At 34.2% G+C, this 22,199-nt stretch overlaps 1 protein-coding gene across 6 annotated transcripts in view; it reads left to right on the top strand.

Moving 5' to 3' along the window:
• The window catches only part of SIL1 (SIL1 nucleotide exchange factor), a 327,722-nt gene that overhangs the window by 248,872 nt on the left and 56,651 nt on the right, over nucleotides 1–22,199 (top strand). For all 6 annotated transcript variants that reach the window (XM_074291465.1, XM_074291470.1, XM_074291468.1 and 3 more), the window contains one exon: nucleotides 13,933–14,054. In XM_074291465.1, coding sequence (XP_074147566.1) covers nucleotides 13,933–14,054 — 122 coding nt within the window. The remainder of the gene's footprint in view (nucleotides 1–13,932; nucleotides 14,055–22,199) is intronic.

The following is a 22,199-nucleotide window of genomic DNA, read 5'->3' as shown; positions in this document are numbered from 1 at the left end:
CTTTATTCTTGTTATCTCTTCCATATTGCAGATGTTGGAGTGTGGTGCCTTCTGTGAAATTAGAAAATTCTCATACAATTTTTTTGGCCCATTGTTTCAGAGAAATCTGAATTACTGTGGTATTAAAAGATAAAATATGTTGATATTATACAATGCTATGCATAGAATTTATGCATTTCTGAAGTTTCTAAACTTTTTTCTGTGTCATCTATGGTTTCCACAAAACTCCCCTAAAATTCCCATTTAATTTCTTATGCCCACCTGTGATATATTGAAACTGGAGAGTCATGCTGTGGAAGGGATAACTATGTTTCTATTGAAAGGCACCATAATTGTACTAGTTGTCCAGATCTATAATTTGTTTTCCTTTATTCCTCACACTTCCTTGCCTCACCTGTCTATTTCTTGCCATTTCTACATTAATATTTACATTTGACATTCACACTACTGTTACTTTAATTCAGTCCCAGCTCTTACCTTGATTATTGCAATAGTCTTCTCATTAGTTCTCCACCCCAATGCTCTTCCTGAGTCATCCTATCCTTTTCATAGCTACCAAAGTGATTTTCCTTAAGCACAGGTATGACAATTTTATTCTTCTACTCAGTAAGTTTAAGTGGATATAAAATTTGTTTATCTTTTAAAATCCTTCATAACATTTCCTCAACTTGACTTTATGGCTTCATTGTCTGTTACTTCCACTCCACATACTGAGGATCCTGATGTGCTCTTCTCCAAATCTATGATGTACTTTATTCTTGTCTCTTCCTTCTTCTCAAAGAGTCTTTCTTTCCCTTCAAGGTATAACCAAACACCACTTTTTGCAACAATTTTGTACCCTCCCCCTCTTTACATTTCCTTGTATTTTACTACTTTGTAGTATTCATTTTATTTGTATTCATTTATATTTATTTGCTTTGTATTTATTCTGAATACATATATATCTATCTTCTCTTCTACAATGTAAGTTTCCACAATTTGGGATTGTATTTGTATCCCTAACACCTGTAATAGTCCCTGGCAAACAGTACATATTTAATAAATATTTATTAATTTTATGAGTGGATGTCCATCAATTGGGGAATGGCTGCACAAATTGTGGTATATGAAGGTAATGGAATATTATTGTTCTATAAAAAATGATAAACAAGCTGATTATAGAAAGGCCTGGAAAGATTTACATGAAATGATGCTGTACAAAACAAGCAGAACCAGGAATATATTGTACACAATAACAGCAAGAATGCACAATGAGCAACTATGAAATGCTTGATTCTTTGCAGTGGTTCAACGATCCAAAACAATCTCAATAGACTTTGAATAGAAAATGTTATCTGCATACAGAAAAAGAACTAAGGAGACTGAATGTAAAATAGCACATGCTGTGTTCACTTCTTGGGTTTTTTTTTTTTTTAATCTCTCCCATGCTTTTTCCCTTTTGCTCTGATTTTTCTCTCCCAACATGATTCATAAAGCAATGTGTATTAAACATAAATAAGCTTACCACAATTTTGAAAAGTATTTATTAATTTTATATAATTCTGCTATTTCTACTTATTTTATACTACTTTCATCCATAAATGCTATACCATGTCTCTCTGAATTCTTTATTTTCATTCCATATTATATAATAATGACATATATAATAATAATTTCCTCAGGAAAAGCCAAACAGAAATGGAAGGGATATTATTGGGCCTTTTGTAGGAAAAACCTCAAGTGCTTGGTTAAGAAAGATTTCAGAGGACATTGCTATTTCTGCTTGACATCCAGCAAGTAGTTTTAACATGATTAGACCAGTGTGATAATTATTTTATCTGAATATTATAACATTGTTTGTTCATTTGTTCCCCAGTCTGTGGGTACCTTATTTCCAATTTTTGGCTGCTACATTGATTTTGGCATGTGGAGTTTTTTATTTGTCATTGATTTTATTTGGGCATTTTCTAATTAATGAGATTACTGGTACAAAAGATATAGTTTAGAGTGTTTTCTCACATAATTTCAAATAGTTTTCCAGAAAGGTCAGACCAATTCAATTCACTTCAACATTGTTTTAATTTGTCTGATTTCTTACCACATTGACTATTTCCCCAATGTTTGCCAATTTTCTTGAATGTGAACAAAAACCCTAAATTTGCCTTACTTTATTTATTACTGCCTCTCCTGGGACAAGTAGTTGATATGGTAGATAGAGTGTCAGGTCTGGAGTCAAGAAGTCTTAGCTTTCTGAGTTCAAATCTGGCTTCAAACACAATAGCTGTGTGACCCTTGGCAAATCACTTAAGTGATTTTTGCCTCATTTTCCTCATCTGTGAAATGAGTTGAATTAGGAAATGATAAACTACTCCAATATTCTTGTCAAGAAAACCCCATATGGGATTATGAAGTGTACTAAACAACTGAAAAATGAGTGTACAACTACAATAATAACACTGATTTGGAGTAGTTTTTTTTTTTTTTTTCATGTAGTTGTTTGCACTTTTTGGAAAGCTCTTTCTAGCCTATGACCATCTAACTATTGTGGAAAAGCTCTTCCTGATATTATTCTTGCAGTACTTTTTATTCTTTTGTATAAATTTACATTTAGCTGCCGTTTTGTCTTTTATACCTACTTGCCTATTTAGGGGGTGAGGGATAGGAGGCTAAGTAGAATGCTATTTTATATTCTATTGTAGTACACATTTGCCATTTCAGTATATGGCATTTTTTTAGCTTTAAATTTTATTTTTTTCCACTTCTGTTTTTTTTTTTTTTTGCTTTACATATATGTCATTTTCTAATACCCATCCCTCTTCAGAGACCATTTTATTTTTTTAATAATAGCTTTTTATTTTCAAAGTACATGAAAAAACAGTTTTCAACATTCACCTTTGCAAAACTGTGTTCCAAATTTTTCTCCCTTCCCTCCCCTCTCCTCCTTTCTCTAGAAAGCAAGTAATTCAATATATATGTTAAACATGTGCAATTCTTCTATACATCTTCTATGCATATTTCCACATTTATCATGCTGCACAAGAAAAATCAGGTCAAAAAAGGAAAAAAAAAAAGAGAGAAAAAACAAAAAAAGGTGAAACTATGTTGCAATTCATATTCAGTCCCTATAGTTCTCTTTGTGGATACAGATGGCTCTTTCCATCACAATCTATTGAAATTGGCCTGAATCTGCTCTTTATTGAAAAGAGCCATGTCCATTATAGTTGATCATCACATAATCTTGTTGCTGTGTACAATGTTCTTTTGGTTGTACTCATTTCACTCAGCATCAGTTCAAGTAAGTCTCTCCAGGACTCTCTGAAATCATTCTGCTGATCATTTCTCATAGAACAACAATATTCCAAAACATTCATATACCATAACTTATTCAGCCATTCCCCAACTGATGGATTTCCATTTAGTTTTCATTTCCTTGCTACTATAAAAAGAGCTGCTGCAAATATTTTTTGCACATGTGGAGACCATTCAGTTATAACTAACATAGCAGTGAAAACTGACAACATATGGAACAATCTTCTCTATTGAAAGGAGAGATGTGTGTTTAATCATTTCCCTGAAATTAAGATTAGACACTGTATAATTTGAATTTTATGTCTTCTATTATTGTTTTTTACATTATTATAGTCCTTTTACATATTACTCTTGTTTTATCTTTCTACATTTTCTACCATTTCATAGAAGTCTTTCAGTATTTCTCTGAATTCCTATCATTCACATTTTTGCATGTGTAATAATAGTCTGTTATGTTTATGTACTGTGATTTGACTTGCCATTTATGGGCTATTTGGAAACTGTTATACTGCTATGAGTATTTTGGTCTATATGGCACTTTTCTGTCTGTTATTTTACCTCCTTGGTGTATAGGCTTAATAATGGTATTTCCCAGTTCAAAGGTTATACATATTTGTAATTTTAAACTCATGAGGGGCAGCTAGGTGGCGCAGTGGATAGAGCACTAGCCTTGAATTCAGGAGGACCCGAGTTCAAATCTGATCTCAGACACTTAACATTTCCTAGCTTTGTGACCCTGGGCAAGTCACTTAACCCCAGCTTCAGAAAAATGAATAAAAAAAAAAAAACTGGCCATGAAATTTCCTTTATGTCCACTTGTCTTCCTCAAGGCTTTTACAGCCTTCTTTAAAAGAATTTCTTTTTCCATCTTTAGAATTTCATTCTTAGTAGCTATTTATAATTCTTCTGTCTTTTAGAAAGATCATGACTTGATCCTTTTGAAATCTCTCCCTTTAAAATGAGGTTACATGGCAGGCAGGCTGACTGAATTTCTTCTTCTTTCTAATCATTAACTCTAAGATGGAGTGAGTGGCCATTTTTAAATCTCCAAGGCCTACTAATTTGCCATTCCGTTCTTCCTTGCTGAGGCTCAGGTCCAGCTTAGCAGAAACCTAGTTGTTTCTGATGAAATGAGTATCTTTTCCTCTGGCTGGAGTTCTCTCTTTGCTTGTCTCATAGCTCTGTCCTTTTTCCTTTTTGCTGATTTTGTATAAAAGGAGACTAGAAGCATGCCACGTGGAGTTTAGTTTTGCTTCTTCCAAATATAATTTTGGGAAAAACATAACATTCAAGATTATTTCTACATATTTAGAGAGGCAGAATAATCCCAGCTTCACCCTCTATCACAGGATTGGTTTGAGCATAAAAAAGCAAGCTGTATACAAATATAGGCAGTTTTGAGGTGATTCAAAGGTAGTTGTCATTGTTTTTTTTAAAAACAGAGGTATCAGCTCCTCTACAAACAGACTTCCAAAAACTGTTTGTGGCAGCCCTTTTTTGTAGTGGCCAGGAACTGGAAATGGAGTGAATGCTCATCAGTTATAGAAGGGCTGAATAAGTTATAGTATATGAATGTTATGGAATATTAATTGTTCTTTAAGAAACAATCAGCAGGATGATTTCAGACAGGCCTGGAGAGACTTACATGAACTGATGCTAAGTGAAGTGAGCAGAACCAAGAGAACATTATACACAGTAATAGCAAGATTATGTAATGATCAACTTTATTGAACTTGGCTCTTCTCAACAGTGTGGTGTTTCAAGACAATTAAAATAGACTTGGGATAGAAAATGCTACTCACATTCAGAGAGAGAACTATGGAGACTGATTATGGATAGTATTTTCACCTTTTTTTTGTTTGCTTGCTTTTTTGCTATCATTTTTTTCCCTTTTGGTCTGATTTTTCTTACATAACATGACAAATATTGAAAACATATTTAAAAGGATTGTACATGTTTAAGCCATGTCAGGTTGCTTGCTTTCTTTGGGGCAAGGGAAGGAAAAAATTTTGGAATACAAAGTCTTTTTTTTTTTTTAATTTTTTATTATATATTTTTTTATAATATTATCCCTTGTATTCATTTTTCCAAATTATCCCTCCCTCCCTCTACTCCCTCCCCCCGATGAAGGCAATCCCATACATTTTACATGTGTTACAATATAATCTAGATACAATACATGTGTGTAAATACCATTTTCTTGTTGCACAATAAGCATTAGATTCCGAAGGTACATGTAACCTGGGCAGACAGATATTAGTGCTAACAATTTACATTCACTTCCCAGTGTTTCTTCTCTGGGTGTAGCTACCTCTGTCCATCATTGATCAACTGGAAGTGAGTTGGCTCTTCTTTATGTTGAAGATTTCCACTACCATCAGAATATATCCTCATACAGTATTGTTGTTGAAGTGTACAGTGATCTTCTGGTTCTGCTCATTTCACTCAGCATCAGTTGATGTAAGTCTCTCCAGGCCTCTCTGGAATACAAAGTCTTACCAAAGTGAATGTTGAAAACTATCTTCATGTGTATTTGGAAAAATAAAGTTAAATATTAAGAAAAAACAAACAAGACTGCCAAAAATTTAAATCTATTTAGAGGAAGTAATAAAGATTAGATGAAATTATATAGGTAAGGCTTAAAGCATTATATAAAATATATAGTATCTCCAATAATCCCATTTTTATTTTATGTCAGGAAAATCAAAAAGAACAGTGAGAAGAAGAATGGGGCCAATGAATTGGTTTGTGGAGTTTAATCTAAGCACAGGAGACCTAGAAAGAGAATAAATTAATTAACAAGAGTTTCACGTAGTCTCTCATTTTGTTACCTCTTTTAGTCCTCTGCTTTGTATGGGACAGGCTAGAAAGAGTTTAAAGATCACTGGTAGACACAAATGTGTCTGTCTTTCGTTCTCAGTAGAACTGATTGCAGAGAAACTCCTTACAATCAGACAAATACACATTCTTTCCAAATCCTCCAGCATTCCACAGGGAACCAGGAGTCTTTAATCTGTTATCAAAGTGGAGGTGTCCACTAGACAGTTGATAGTTGGCAGTCCAAAACTAAAGGTAGGAAGACAGGTGTTGAGGCTTATGGATGAATTAGAAATCTTAGGCAGTATTATATTGCAAAAAGAGAAAGTGTCAGAGAGGAAAAAGCTGAGGAGAAAAAAAATTAGGCAGTATCTACATTTATGATCTAGGGAAAGAAAAGCCAGCTAAAGAGACTGATCAAAACGGGAAAAAGCAGGATAAAAGATAATTCACTGTCAGAATCACCAAAAGGGGAAACATTTTCAAGCAATATGGACAAGTGGTTAAGAGAGAGCTATTACAAATGGGTAAATCAGAATGAAGACAGAGGCCTTTGGATTTGTATCTCATTGTTCATCTTGAAAAGATCAATTAATTTGATTGAGGGGGCTTTGCAAATTAGAAACTAAATCTTGTCAAGTCTACAGGTGGAGGTTTTAGACTATGTTGATATGTGCTTCATTATTCTTTGTCCTGGTTAGAGGATATCCAGAATACTGTATTCATTCCTGAAGGACTGTGATGAAGCAAATCATATCTAGAGAAGAGTGACTTGAATGGTTAAAAGGACTGGAAGTAACATTGTATGACACTGAAGGAAGGAGACGGGGATGTAATGGAAAGATTGCTACATTTGGAATGAGTAATCATTTGTAATCTTCCTGACCTTGGGCAAGCCCATTATTTCTTCTGTGCTGGGAGAATTCTGGGGCCCCGAGTTTCTATTCTAGGACATTGCTACTCACACTGTGAAGTTTTGTTAACCAAAAGTAGAGATGGTGACCCAGAAAGTCAAACATCTGCAATGAAACTAGTTGAAAAGAGCAGCTTGGGCTGATGAAAATGATGATTATAGATTGAGAATTTTATTAGCAGATAAACTCCCATGGCTCATGGTTTGTGGTTTGATTAAAGACATTTTAAAAAACTATGATAGAGAACCTGGAGTTTGGTTCCCAGTTCATTCTACTATCAAATTCTGTGTGACTGAGAAAACCACATAACTTTTTTTGGTCTCAGTTTTTTTTTTTTTTTACCCATATGTTTTTACACATGTGATTAATAAGAATATCTACTTTATGGGATTGGTATAAGAATCAGTGAAATAGCATGTGATGCATTTTGCACATAGTAAAGCACTACATAATCCTACTTTTTATTATTAATTCCATTTAGATTTTCTTACAAGTAACTTTAGCAAGCATATATTTTAAAAAGACCTATTCTATTCCAGGCTCTAATATAGGCAAAAAGAAAGACCATCTGTATCCTTAAGTAGCTTACTTACTAATTTATGACACATAAATGGAAGCTTGAAATTGTGTAGACAGAGATGGAGGGAGAAAGGAGAAGGTGACAAAGTAGAAAAGGTCAGAGAGTTAGGAACAAAGTAGGGAGAGAAGTGAGCCTTGGATGGTCCCAGGTACTTCCTTAAAAATAAGTTTTTATGATTATGTTCTGCCACAAAAAAAATAGCCCAATTGATATTGAAAAAGTCTAAAAATCTGGGCTGTGGACTTCCTTCTTCCACAAAGGGATAGGTTACAGTTTGCCTTCTCATATTTCTTTATTCAATTCTTACTTGTCTTTATAGTTTTATTACATTTATTTTATTATTATTATATTTTTGGTGAGTCATTCTTTTCCATTTACATTGCAGTATTTATACCACATAGTGTCATAGCACATAACTTTTTTTTGGCTCTTCCTTTATTCTGTATCAGTTCATATTGATCTTTCCATGCTTCTCTGTATTCATCACCCACATCATTTCTTACAATACAGTAATATTCCTTTATATTCATGTATACAATTTCTTCAGCCATTCCCTAGTTGATGGGCATTTTCTTTGTTTCTAAATCTTAACTATCATAAATAGTGCTGCCATAAATATTTTGGAGTATATAGATACTTTCTTCTTATCAATGGTTCCCATGGAGTATAAGCCCAGTGATGGAATCTTTGGTTCAAAAGGGAATGGATATTTTAAGTTACTTATTTGTATAATTCCAAATTGCTTTCCAAAATTGTTGTAACATTTAGATTTAATGGAAATTTCAGTTAAAAAAATAGATTAGAGACTTAAGAAATCCCAAGTACCCCTAAATGTATAGATTTAGTATAAATGTAACGGTCCTTTAATAATTCAGCAAGGTGGCGCAGTACATAGAGTACCAGCCCTGAAGTCAGGAGGAGCTGAGTTCAAATTTGACTTCAGACACTTAACACTTCCTACCTGTGTGACATTGGGCAAGTCACTTAACCCCATTGCCTCAGGAAAGAAAAATTCAGGCTAAATTGTTAGAAACCTCTTCCATTTATGAGTAAAGGAATGCTATTAGTCATGAACTTGTGCTAATAAATGTATTTGGAGTAGAGAAGTAAAAGTCATGATGTTCTAGATTCTGACAGTCTTTCCAATAGAAATTTCATTCATTGTATCTGTTTGTATCTTATATAATGGCTATTTCTTTTCTTTTTTTTTAAATTTTATTTATAAGGTTTTTTTTGACAGTATATTTGCATGAGTAATTTTTTTTAATAACATTATCCCTTGTATTCATTTTTCCAAATTATCCCCTCCCTCCCTCTACTCTCTCTCCTAGATGACAGGCAATCCCATACATTTTACATGTGTTACAATATAACCTAGATACAATATATGTGTGTAAATCCCATTTTCTTGTTGCACATTAAGTATAATGGCTATTTCTTATCTCCCTTTTTCATCATTAAAGTAGAATCTTTCGTCCTGGAGGAAAACAAGTAACCTTTCCATATAAAAATATATTATCTCTTCTTGGGATATTAATTGACTCCTCCTATGCTTGAAGCAACCTGTTACTCAGAACAAGTAAGTTTAGTTTCTCTTCACAGACAGTACCTCCTGGTCAGGAATTGTGTTGCATGGCCTGGATGAACAATGTTTGTTCATTGCATTGATCAACATTCTTAAATCCTTATGTATTAATTTAATTTTTCAATTAACAAGCATCCCCTCACCCCCAACCTCTTCCCAAATGAAGGGGGAAAAAACACATACAATAGAGGTCTTATAATAAAAATGTGTCAAAACAAATTACTACATAATCCATGTTCAAAAATGTGTCAGTTCCTGGCTCTTTTCAATGAGGTGATTCAGGTCAGTTCTAATAGGCTGCGATAAAGAAAGTCATTCTCGTCCAGAGAGAGGACTATGAAGACTGAATGTGGATCAAATAGTATTTTCACCATTTTGGTGGTGGTGGTTGTTGTTATTATTTGCTTATTGGATTACTTGCTGTCCTCTAAAGGGGAAGGAGGGAGAAAAATTTGGAATATAAGATTTTGCAAGAATGAATATTGAAAACTATCTTTGCATGTATTATGAAAAATAAAAGGCTATTTATTATAAAAAAAAAACAAAAATGTATCAGTCATTTTATATCTTGAATCAATCAAATTTGTTAGGAGTTGAATGGCATAAATCCTCAGTCAGCATTCTGAATCATAGTTATTAAGTTAATGTTAATATCCATGACAATTAAACCATTAATGTTTTTCTTTTTAAAAAAAAGTATTTATTTAATATTTTCCCCCAGTTACACTCAAAACAATTTTTTTTTTTTTACATTTGTTTTTAAGATTTTTGAGTTCTAGGTTCTCTCCTTTATCACCACCCACAATAAAAAAAAAAAAAAAAAACACAAACATTTACATAAAAGTCAAATTGTGAAAGAAAACATAAATCTCCTACCCTAATGAAAATAAAAATCCTCAAGAAAAATTAAGTTAAAAATAAAGAGTGAGATACAGAAATAGAGAATGCTTCGATCTATATTCAGACTTTATCATTTTCTTCTCTGGATATGGATAGTATTTTTCATCTTAAATTCTTTAGAGTAGTTATATATAATTGTACTACTGAGAATAGCAAAGTCACTTATAGCTGGTCCTCCCAGAACGTTGCTATTACTTTGTATACAGTATATTTCACTTTGTTCATGGAGGACTTTCCAGGTTTTTCTTTTCTTTTTTTCCTGAGCATCCTGCTCATCATTTTCTAGAGAACAATAATATTCCATCAGAGAAATTTGCTTCCAAAAAAAAGTTTTTATACTTACTATTGCTGATTGTATTTCTCTCCATTTATCCTCTCTCTCTTTTCACCAGTTCTCCAAGTTAAACCATTAATTTTCAAGTTATTAAGTCTTTCAAAGTTGTCTTTTAAAATATTGTCTTTATTATATAAATTATTTTCCTGGTTCTTCTCACTTCAGTCTGCATTATTGCTGGGACTTGCCTTCTCTGATTTCTCTGAAATTGTCCCTTTTGTTTTTTCATACATCATGATAACATTTGGTTATATTCATATACTATAATTTATCCAACTAATTCTGCCTTTGAGGGATAGTCCTTTGAATTTCCAGGTCTTTGTTGTTATAGTAAGAGTTGCTACAAATATTTTTGTACATGTTAATCCTTTTTTCTCTTTTCTTTGATTTCTTTTAGGTATAGTGTTAGTAGTAATATAAATGGTTCTAAGACTGTGCAGTTTAGTAACTTTTTGGACATAATTCCAAATTGCTTCCACAAGAAATGTACCATTTCACACCTCTACCAAAAATAAATTAATATGACTATTATTAACCTTGTTATTTTAATATATTGTAATTTTTTTGCCACTTTGCTGGGTGTAAGGTGGGATTTCAGATTTGTTTTAGTTTGTGTTTCTCTTAATTATTTAGAAGTACTTAAAATTTTTTTTTTTCACATAGCTATTGATAGCTTGTGTTTCTTTGGTTGGTTTATATCCTTTCATCAGAAAAACTTGCACAATTTTTTCCTTGTTAACTGCACTTAAACAACTAGTAAGTGTTTCTCTTGGCTATAAGTTAAGAATATTTTTCATAATCCTCCACTGTCTCTCTTAAATCATTGATAAAAGTATTGAATAACAAAAAAGCTAAGCAGAGATCCTAGGACCCATCATTAGAAAATTGCTTCCAAGATGTCATTGATCCAATAATGACTTCTCTTTAATTTTGGTTAATTCAAATAATTGGAAATCTATTTTTCTGAACCTATATTTCTCTGGTCTAGTTGTCATTTCAAAAAATGAGTTTGGTCTGGGTGAAAAATCACATAAAATTTTAGTTCAACTATCACTTCTGCCAATTCTTTCTCTTTCTATCTCTGCTCTTTCTAGGTCTGGTGATTTGAACTCAATGCAGGCAACTAGGAAGAATCATTATCACCACCTCATTTTTTTTTTTAACTTCACCTCCCTATTAATTCTTTTTTGTTCTGCTTATCTCTGGCTGATTTTTCTCCTTGATAAAGAATAAGAGTAGCCAAGTAAGGTGGCAGTTTGTTTTTGCCCTTCATTGTCTATTGCTATTTCCCTATTCATACTAAGCCCATTATTTGATCTTTTCTTTGGTACTTGAATCTGACACTCCGTTTTCACATACTTCTTGTTGTTTAGTTGTTTGCAGTCATGTCTTACAAGTCAGGGCTGCTTTTGATTTGGGGGTATGGGGTACTAAGGTTCTGGAGAGTGGTTTATCATTTCCTTCTTCAGCTCATTGTACAAATAATGGTTAAATGATTGGCCTGTGGTCCCCCAGCTAGTATGTGTCTGAGACCAGATCTGAAATCGGGAAGAGTTATCTTCCTGATTCTAGGCACTCAATCCACTGCACCGACCAGCTTCCTTCTTACCTTCTTACTCATCTTTGTTTCCTTCTGAGATTAAAAAAAAAAATCTTATCTGGTTATTAAGTTACTTGTATGCTCAGCTATTGGTTTCTTCACTCAGTTTACCCTTTTCTTCCTCATTGAAATTATTTGTTTGTTTCCTTAGAATTTTAATTTTTGTGTGTTTCCCAGGAACACTAGAGTAAAGTTGGTTAGCCTCATGTTATTATGTACATTTCTCTCCTGGAGAAAAAATGATGTCTGCTCTCTTTATCTTTTCTTTTAAAAATATATATAACTTTTTATTTATATTCTGTTTTTATATCATCATAATTATACCTAGTCTCCCTCCTTCTTGAGCCTATCCCCTTATAACAAATAGTATTTTTTAAAGACTCCTCCCTACAAAAAAAAATAAAGAAAAAAATTAACCCAACTTTATACATCTGAAAAAATGTGAAAACATCTGTCATAGATAATACTTATGAACCTTCTGCTTCCATGAAGATGTTGGGGGAGGGTATCTTCCTATATCCCTTAATTCAAGTTGGGTTTACTCTTTATTGTTTGTTTGTTTTTTTTTTAATTCACTTTTGATTTGGAGGCATAGTTATTTCTTCTACAACTATAAATTTAATTTAAATTTAAATTTAATTTTATTATGTTGTATTTATATTGTTGTATATTGTTTATTTTATATTGTAGTTACATTGTATATTATTTTCTTAGCTTCTTCTTGCTTTTCCTTCCATGCTTCTCTGGCTACAGTTACTTTTGAGTTTCTTTCCAGATACATTCTTGTATTCTTTTTATATTATTTTCCTGAATCTGCTTCTTTTACTCTGTATCATTTCATGTAGATCTTTTCATGCTTTTCTATGTTCCTTACCTACACAATTTCTTACAGCACATTCCATTACATTTACCTGCCACAATTTATTTGGCTATTCCCCATTCAGTGGATGCGTGCCTTTTTTCCCCCACCAATTTTTCCCATTACAGAAAACACTACTATAAATATTTTGATTTATATGGGTCTTTTATTTCATTCTGCCCAGCTCTTTTTTTTTTTTCTTCCGGTAGGGTCCAATGCCTAGCCTGAATGATTTATTTATAGTCATTGTTTTCTATTATGTTGTATGCTGCTGTTCACTATAAGAGACAAGCATCTTATTAAGGTTTTTATTTTTTGTTCTTACAAGAGCAAGTGTTTAAGCTAGTAGGCATACTTAAAATCATTAAAGCATTCCTTTTTGTACCTTGTCCCAGAAGCACAAGTTCCTCTTCTGATTCCCCATTGGCTGGGTATTATAGAGATTGTAACCTATTTGGAGAACCTAATTCCCCCACATGAGTATGAGTTCCCATCCCTGATTACATCTCATAAAGTGTTTCTTATTCTAATTTATGGCTTCACTTTTTAGGTTTTATTTCAGTTTTATTTCTTTGAAGTTTCATTTTTCTAGATTTCTCTAATTAAAGTTTTGTAACTCTGTGGAAACTAAATCCTCACTCAATTAGTATATTCTCTAATACCCCAGAATGAGGCAGAGGCAGGAAGCATGATGGATGATATGTTGGGTTTTTTCCTGATAATTTATAGATTATTTATAGATTAATAGCAAATATATGAGGAATTCATTCATCTAAGGAATAAAGTTTGAACCTTAATCATACTGTTGAAATTCTGCAGAATTTATTTGTCATTAGGTAGTACCTAGCTTTCATTTCAACTCAATTCTCCACAGGTGCAGACTATTACTTGTATGATATTAGATAAATACTCTTTTTTTTGGTTAGTTTGTCATTGTGTTTACATGTGCCTTATTTTTCTTTTCTTTTTCATCACATAGGAAAAACAGATGTGAAAAGGCTCGTTTTTGTTTGAATGATTGAAATTCCCTTATTAAACACTGTCTTCATTTGCAGATGGATAATGCCAGGGACCTGCTCTCCTTTGGGGGTCTTCAGGTGGTGATCAATGGGCTCAACAGTACTGAGGATTTGGTGAAGGAGTATTCTGCTTTTGTGTTGGGTGCTGCTTTCTCCAGGTAAGTTCTGGACTAGGGGTTCTGCCATTTAAATGTCCAGGATGGAAATAACATTTCTGAAATTTTCATCAACCTGGGGCAGGGGGAGATTTGTGGGAAGAAGCTCTGGTCCTTTTATTGGCCCATTTCAAACTACAGTTTTGGGTATTCCTTTGGGAAAGGTAATACAAAACTATTCTTTCCTTTGTTACATAATCCCATAGAGTATAGCTTCCCCCTCTTCCTTTAAGATATGACTCAAAAGAGAAAAAGACAATTCAAGCATCAACTTCTCAGGAAGTATTTCCTTAGTCTCCCCACTGCTAGCGACTGCTGTCCTGCACCACCTTGTATTTAAGTACATTGTGTAGATTTATATTTATCAACTTTATATTGATGTGTACCCTAGAAACAGTGCAATACATGGGCCATAAGAGCTTGAGTCAGGAAGACTCAAATTCTAATCCAATCTCATCTATTTAATGAAGTTTGTGATCTTGGGCAAGTACTCAATTTTTATTAGCCTTAGTTTCTGTAAAATGGGGATACTCATCTCCTAAGACGTTGTGTGGATCAAATAAGAAAATATTTGTAGTAAAGTATTTAGCATAGTGCCCGAGATAGAGTACGCACTTAATAAATCTCCTTCCTTCCCTCCCTCTTTTCTTCCCTTTCTCCCAACCTTTCTTCCTTTTATATTCTTACCTTTTGTTAAGTAGAGATTTTCTTACATTCTTTCTGCTTGTATCCCCAATATCTAATGTGTACCTTGTACATAATAGGTACTTAATAGGAAGTTTTCCCTGACCAACGTAAATTTGCCTTTGAAATTTTCACCCAGTAGACTTGGTAATGCCTTCTAGCTAAATTAAAATCTAATTTCTCTTTTATACAATAGCTATTCAGATTGCTGAAGAAAACATTTGTCATTCTTTTTGGACTCCCTACTCCCAACTTCTCTTTTCCATATTCAACATGCATAGTTCCTCCTAGGATTTGTACCCATGACTTTTTCCCTTTCATTCCCTTCTTGAACACTGGACAGTTCTTCAGGGAGTATAGCACATGTAACCCAATATTGCATTGTCTTCTTGGCCTGCTATGTCACATGGCTTATGCATATTGAGTTTTCAGTTCTCTTTAGCCTCTAGATACTTTTTACTATAACTTTTAAAAAAATGTAAATAGTATTTTGGTTTTTTTCCAATTATATGTAAAAATAGTTTTCAATATTTTTTATAAGATTTTGAGTTCCAAAATTTTCTCCTTCTTTCCTTTCCCTCTTAACTTCCCAAGATAGATATAGGTTATACAGATTTCCACATTAATCATATTGTGAAAAAAGAAATGGAACAAAAGATAAAAAAACAAAGTGAAAATAGTATGCTTTATCTGCAATCAGACTCCATAATTCTTTCTCTGGATTTGGTCAGCATTTTTCATCATGAGTCTTTTGGAATTGTCTTAGATCATTGAATTACTGAGAAGAACTAAGTCATTCACAGTTGGTCATTTTAAAATATTGCTGTTATTGTGTAAAATTTTCTCCTGGTTCTGCTAACTTCACTTCACATCAGTTCATTTAAGTTTTTCCAGATTTTTCTGAAATCTATCTGGTCATCATTTTTCATAACATTGTATTATTCCATTGCATTCACATACCATAATTTGTTCAGCCATTTCTCATTTGATACATATTTCCTCAATTCCCAATTCTTTGCCACCATAAAAAGAGCTGCTATAAATATTTTTGTTCATATAGGTCCTTTTTTTATTATCCCTTTGGATACAAACCTAGTAGTGGTGTTTCTGGTTTAAACAGTATATACATAAATTGACTGTTCTTTGGGCATAGTTCTAAATTGTTTTCCAGAAGGTTTGACTCAGTTTACAAGTCCACCAGATACACAAACATATTCCAATTTTCCTACATTTTCTCCAACATTGATCACTTTCTTTTTCTGTTATTCTAACCAGTCTGATAGTTGTGGGATCGTAGCCTCAAATGGCTGTGAATTTTATTCAAAATTTTTTTTGCATCCTATTTCTCAGCCTATATATCTTATATAGACACTTTATGCCACATTTATAAGTCATAAAGTGAGTAAAGCATTTAGAACAGCAATATGTGGAGATTCAAGAAGGCATAACTTCCTAGAAGGTTTACTATTGATAGGTAATCAAAATCTAACCAGGGAGGACCTATTAGGGAATCTGTCCTTCTTTAATCAGGAACAACTAACTTATGTTATATGCCTCATTTAGAAATTAAGAACATAAAATTTTGACTTGTTTCTTATCAGAAGGCCAAAAAAGCCATGGAAGAATTGTTGAGAATTGTGGGACTATCTCATTGTTTCTCCCATGAAGGAGATCAGGTTATCTTTATAACACAGTTGGTTATTCAGGACCATGATTCTTTTTACTTGTGAAATCTGCTAAGGAATAAATTTCTTTTTGGGCCTTTGCAGGAGCAAAGCACCTTTGGATGACCATAAAAATAACATTTTGAGTAAGAAACTGCTCTGAATATCTAACCAGCTGGGAATTTTATAGGAGAATATCTTCTTTATATTTATTTCTTTTCTCTGATGATTTTAATTAGAATTTGATTTTGATTAAAACTTACCAAGAGTCTGATACTTCTTAGTACTGGGGCATCAAAAATTGGGATATCCTGGCTAGGGGAATTATGTGGAAGGAAGTACCATGGAAAGCTGCCTTTCTCATTTGTTTCTCCTTCTTACAGTCCTCTCAAATGCTGACCCCTAGGCCATCCTCTGTGAACTTGACTTCTGAAAGATCTTAATAGGTTTCTCGAGAGTAACTGAAGCTAGACAATTCAGAATTGTAGGTTGGTTACTTCCTACCCTTTGTAGCTGCCTCTTCCTCAGTTTACATAGTAAACTATAGTTTATAACTATGTATAGTTTACAGAAAAGGAACTCTAGTCTCACATTAACCCCAGGATCATCACTTCTTGTGGTGGAAAAAAAGAGGTGTGAGTGTGAGAGAGTGAGGAGGGGAGGGGAAGACAGAGGGAGAGAGAAAGGTGGGGGGTGAAAGAGAGGGAGAGGGAGAGATTAAGTGAGGACAAGAAAAGGGATTTCCAGTGTCTCACTTCAGCCTCTGGTAAGTCGAAGGACTTATTCTTGTGGCCTTTAAAAGCCATTAGACTTTCTGAAGTCTTGGACTCATTCAATTATTTCTTCTCCCACTGCATTAACTAAAATGTGACCAAGCTAAACATTATTACTCTCTTCCTTGCTTTTCTTTGGAAACCTTTTTAGTAATTCCAGTCCCTTATTATAGCCATAAGTTTCAAAGCTTCAGCTTAGAAATCCTTTGCAGCTGCTTGTGGAAATATAATTCTTATTGGAAAAATATCTAGCATTCTGTTTTTAAGGTGGATTTAAGGGGACTAACCCACAGAGTCACAAGCAGTTGGATGGGGCCTTTTGATCTCTATAACTCACCGAGGGGCTATGCCAGTACACAGTGTTATTAGGACTTTTCTGTGATTGCATTAACATAAGAGCATGTTAACATTTATTCAGTGTTGCTAAAATTTAAATAGAGATAAATATAAAATATTATGATTTCATGTTTTGGTGGTGACAGACTGCTGCATTCAAAATGATTTGGCACTGCTTTTGATGGCACATCAGAGGGGCATTAGGGTGATAGCACAGTATCATCAAAGCCATTAGAATCCTGGTGGCAGAGTCCCCAATATCCTGAAAATGTCAATGTTTTATGCAAAAAAGGTACTTTAGGAATGGTAAGAATATATCCTCTTGGAGAAGGAGACCTTCAGTACTCTTTTGCAATTTGTAAGAAGCCTCCCTCCCTCTTTTAAAGTATACATTTCTTCTCAAGTATTGAGACCCAAGCTCCTTGCACCTTTGAGGTGAAATTGGTTATGCCATGAGTATTCTAAGGCTCCTTTCCTGGAAAGATGCCACAAAGCATCTACATAGAAGATTTAGGTTTGAAAACAATCATGATCTTGAAGAAATGTCAAAAAATTCAGTCACTTAGGGCTAATTCAGGATAATTCAATAGCAGTCTGATAAAGCCTGGATAAAGCCCAGTCCTGGAAAAATTTTCTAGAAGTTATTTAGTCTCTCCACTTTTCCCACCTCTTTTTTTTTTTTTTTTTTTTAATTTCTAAACCAAAGTATATCTGTAGTTACACAGTTCTCTGTTCAGATTTGGATCCATCCAGAGGTAGGCAGCATAAACCACTGCCTTTCAATACAGCCTGAACTCACCCCATTATATCTATAGCATCATTTTAGGTTGCTACTTTTCTTTTCTTTTTCCTGAGACAATTGGGATTAAGTGACTTGCCCAGGGCCACACAGCTAAGGAAGTGTTAAGTGTCTGAGGCCACATTTGAACTCAGGTCCTCCTGACTTCAGGGTTGGTGCTCTATCCACTGCATTCCCTAGCTGCCCCGGGTATGTTCATTTTTTACAAACTTATGCATGTGCATGCTATCTCTCCTGTAGACAGTAAGTTCTTTGAGCAGTTGCTGTTACCTTTTTTTTTTTTTTTTTTTAAATCTTTGTGTCTCTAGCACAGGGCTGAGTACATAGTAAGCAATGAATGCTTTTGATCAGTTTTATTGATGAAGGAAGCAAGACTCACCCACACTCTTTAACAATTGTGCATCGTTCATGCCAGAGTCATGTTAAGCATTGTATTGGGTAAGCCGACTGTATCTTAGTGAAGGCTCAAAGTGTCCAGTGTTAGGGTGGACAATTTTTAAGTCATTTGTAGTGTTTAAATCTTTTTTCTTTTTCTCTCCATCTCTCTGTCTCTGTGTCTATCTCTCTCTTCCTTCCTCTCCCCATTTCTCTATGTCCCTCTCTCCCTCTTTCTGTCTCTCTCCTTCTCTCTGTCTCTCTTTTCTTCCCTCATTTCCTTCCTTCCTTCCTTCCTTTCTTCTTTCTCCCTTCTCTCTCTCCCCTACCCCCTTCTTTTTGGTCTATACTTAACATCATGATATTTTTTTCTTGGGTTTAATCAAAATCCTGATTTCTGCATTGATTACCTTACATTCATATCTTTTATAAGGATGCTTATGTTAAATTATATTTTTCTGATGTTAACAGGGTCTACTTCAGATTTGTTGGAACCCTGACTGCACTTTCTGTTCATTATCCACCTCGTGGTTTTTCTGTGGTCAGTCAGAGCCATGCCAGGTCATTTTAAATTCAGTAATTTGCCCCCAAAACACAATATCATGACATTTTTATGTTGATTACTATTTAAATATTAATGACACTGGGTTTTTATTTGCATGGTTGAATTAACTGTGTAAATGTCGCTATAATCCTCCCAAGTCAATCTTTCATCTAATCATCTGGCTATTGTGAACACTGACTACAATTGATCCCCAGGCACAGGCGTTGACTATTCACATCTCTTCTTAGTGTTTCTCCTTGGTCTGTTTGCTAAGGCTGCTTACCTCAGATATTCTCTCTTGAATAGCTTGAAATCAACAACCTTTTTTTTTTTTCTTCTTTCTATTGGTTTTGTTTTTGTTTTTTCTGTTTGTTGATTGTAGTATCTCCCCTGAGACTGTCCACACTTTTCCCTACCAGTGATGGGACCTGAACACTCTTGCCATTCTTACCTTCCTGCATTCTGTCTCTATTGTCTAGTAGTCTACCCTTCTCCAGTCCCTTTAGCATGTGCTTTCACCTTCCTTTCTATCCCTTTTCTTTGGCAGTCTGATTTTTAGCCTTCTTATAATTTGGAATCCCACAACTTCTACTATACTTGTTAAAAAAAATTCAAACTGATTAAATTTGAGGAAGATCTCCCTCTCCTCTCATCTGAATTCCCTCTGCTCATACAGATCTGCAATAGAGAGTTTTAATGACAGTTACCTGAAGACTGAGAAAAATTAGTGACTTTTTTTGAATCACAAACCAATACGTGTCTGCTGGAAACCTATAGCCTCATGACTCTGAGACCAACTCTCACTCCACTATTCCTTACTGCCTCTCTTCTTCTTTTCAGAGTTTATCAGGTTGTCCTAAATTCAGAAACTAGTCTGTGGCATTGCAAATTGTACAGTAACTGAAGCCCGAGGTGGGGCTCTGGGCAGGTCACTTTACTTTTATGTACTTTAGGTTCCTCCTCCATAAAATGGATGACTGATCTTTATGACTTCTCCCTCTAAGAAGCCTGTGACTATTTAAAATTTAAAATTGTGTTTGAGACGCAGCCCCATTGAGGGCCTGGAAAGTATCAATGGCTTTAAAGATGTCATAATTCCGGAAAACTGACATTTTAGTAAAAATTAGTATATGTCCCCCTTGTCTTCAGCCTTGCTGGTATAGGCAAGATGTGATAGATGTTGCTTATAGCTGATAAAGAGAAGTTGCAGAACAATTTGTACATTACTTAATGACTCTTATAGTTGATCCATATGGTGATTTAGCTAAGGCACTTAAAACCAAATTCGAGGTCTCTGTTAAAAAGAAAAAAATACTTCATTCACTAACTAACATAAGTAGGGATAGGGATTGATGTGTTACCTCAGGGGAGGTCGTCATTTCAACTGGAAATCTCCCACGAGTGGAAACTCTCTACCAATGCAAATTTTTATGGACCCATTTATCTGGTTTTTATGTGCCTTCTCTGCAACTTATGGTTATATAGAGTATTGTATAGCCAGTTGTATAACCACTGGATAGTTAAGTAATTTGGTTTGATGGATTCTCACATTTTGTTAAGAATTTTAATCTTTTTCAAAATTTTGTTACCTTACATTTTATATCATATTTGTTTCCAAAATATCTCTCTCCCTTCTCCTTGAGAGCCATCCTTTGTTACAAAGACTGGGGGGAAAAAAAAGAACTTACAGGAAAAATATTCAGCTTTGACAGTGTATACAATATTTCATTCTCATAGTCTTCTATCTCTGAGGAAAAAGCAGGGAAATGCACTTTTTTCATCTCTTTTAGGGCTAACCTTGGTTATTATAATTACATAACATTGTCATTGCATCAGAGTAAATTGTTTCCATTTACATTGTTACATTCTTATAAAATGTTGTTATGTTGTATATTTTTTAATGCTTACTTTGCAATATATATATTTGTGCTTTTGAGAAGTGGGAATTATTTTTAGATGTGTTTTTTGGTAAGGACAGAACGCTATCCCATGTTCAGGGGTACCTCGTAGACATCAACATCTACTCAAACCCATAGTTTAGTACCTTTTCAATGCCATGTATTCAAAAAATATTTAGATAGCAGAGCAAATTAAGTGATAAGGGCAGATTTTTCTCTTCTACACATATGGTATTGTAGTATGCCTTTACTGATTATCACCTAACTAGTGGGGAAAGGCACTTCTAGGGAAAGATTTGTGAGATTCAAGAGGTCTAGGCTCTAGAAGTAGCTCTGCTAACACTTAGTTTTATAACCTAGAGCCTTTGTCACTTAGAAAGGGGGGACAAGTATTTAAGCATTTATTAAGCATTATGTTTCAGACAATGTGCTAAGAAGCATCATACAATATCTTATCTGATTATCTCATAGCCCTGGGTGGTAGGTGAGATTATTTTCATTTTTCAGTAGAGGAAATTGAGGCAGACAGAGGGTAGATGACAAGGATCACATAGCTGGATTTGAACTTATTTCAACTCCAGGCTTCATGCTTTTATCTCCTGTTCCATTTAGCAACCCCAAAGTGAGCCTCTTCCTGTCAAGTAAATCTATCAAGAAGGAAGGAATACATTAATTTAGAACAGAGACTAAGTCTGTGAAGCATAATACTCATTTAGGAAGTCTGCTAGAAAAGGCAAATAGCATCTATGTTAAAACTTTGTTTTTTTAACTGAATTTCTGTATTGACTTGAATTCCTGGTCCCAGCCAACTCTGACATTGGGTCAGAAAGCCTATTTAGATTCTTGTCTACTTCCCTTAAAAATCTAGGAAATGAGGGCCGGTAGGTGGCTCAGTGGATAGAGTACCAGCACTGAAGTCAGGAGGGCCTGAGTTCCAATTTGGTCTTAGACATTTAATACTTCTAGCTGTGTGACTCTGGGCAAGTCACTTAACCCCAATTGCCTCAGTAAAAAAAAACAAAAACAAAAACAAAACCCTAGGAAATGGTCTAGTGATAAGGATAACAGAATGTTT

Source organism: Sminthopsis crassicaudata, chromosome 2 (genome assembly GCF_048593235.1).
Source record: "Sminthopsis crassicaudata isolate SCR6 chromosome 2, ASM4859323v1, whole genome shotgun sequence".
Taxonomy (NCBI): Eukaryota; Metazoa; Chordata; class Mammalia; order Dasyuromorphia; family Dasyuridae; genus Sminthopsis; species Sminthopsis crassicaudata.
This window is presented reverse-complemented; position numbering and strand designations above follow the sequence as displayed.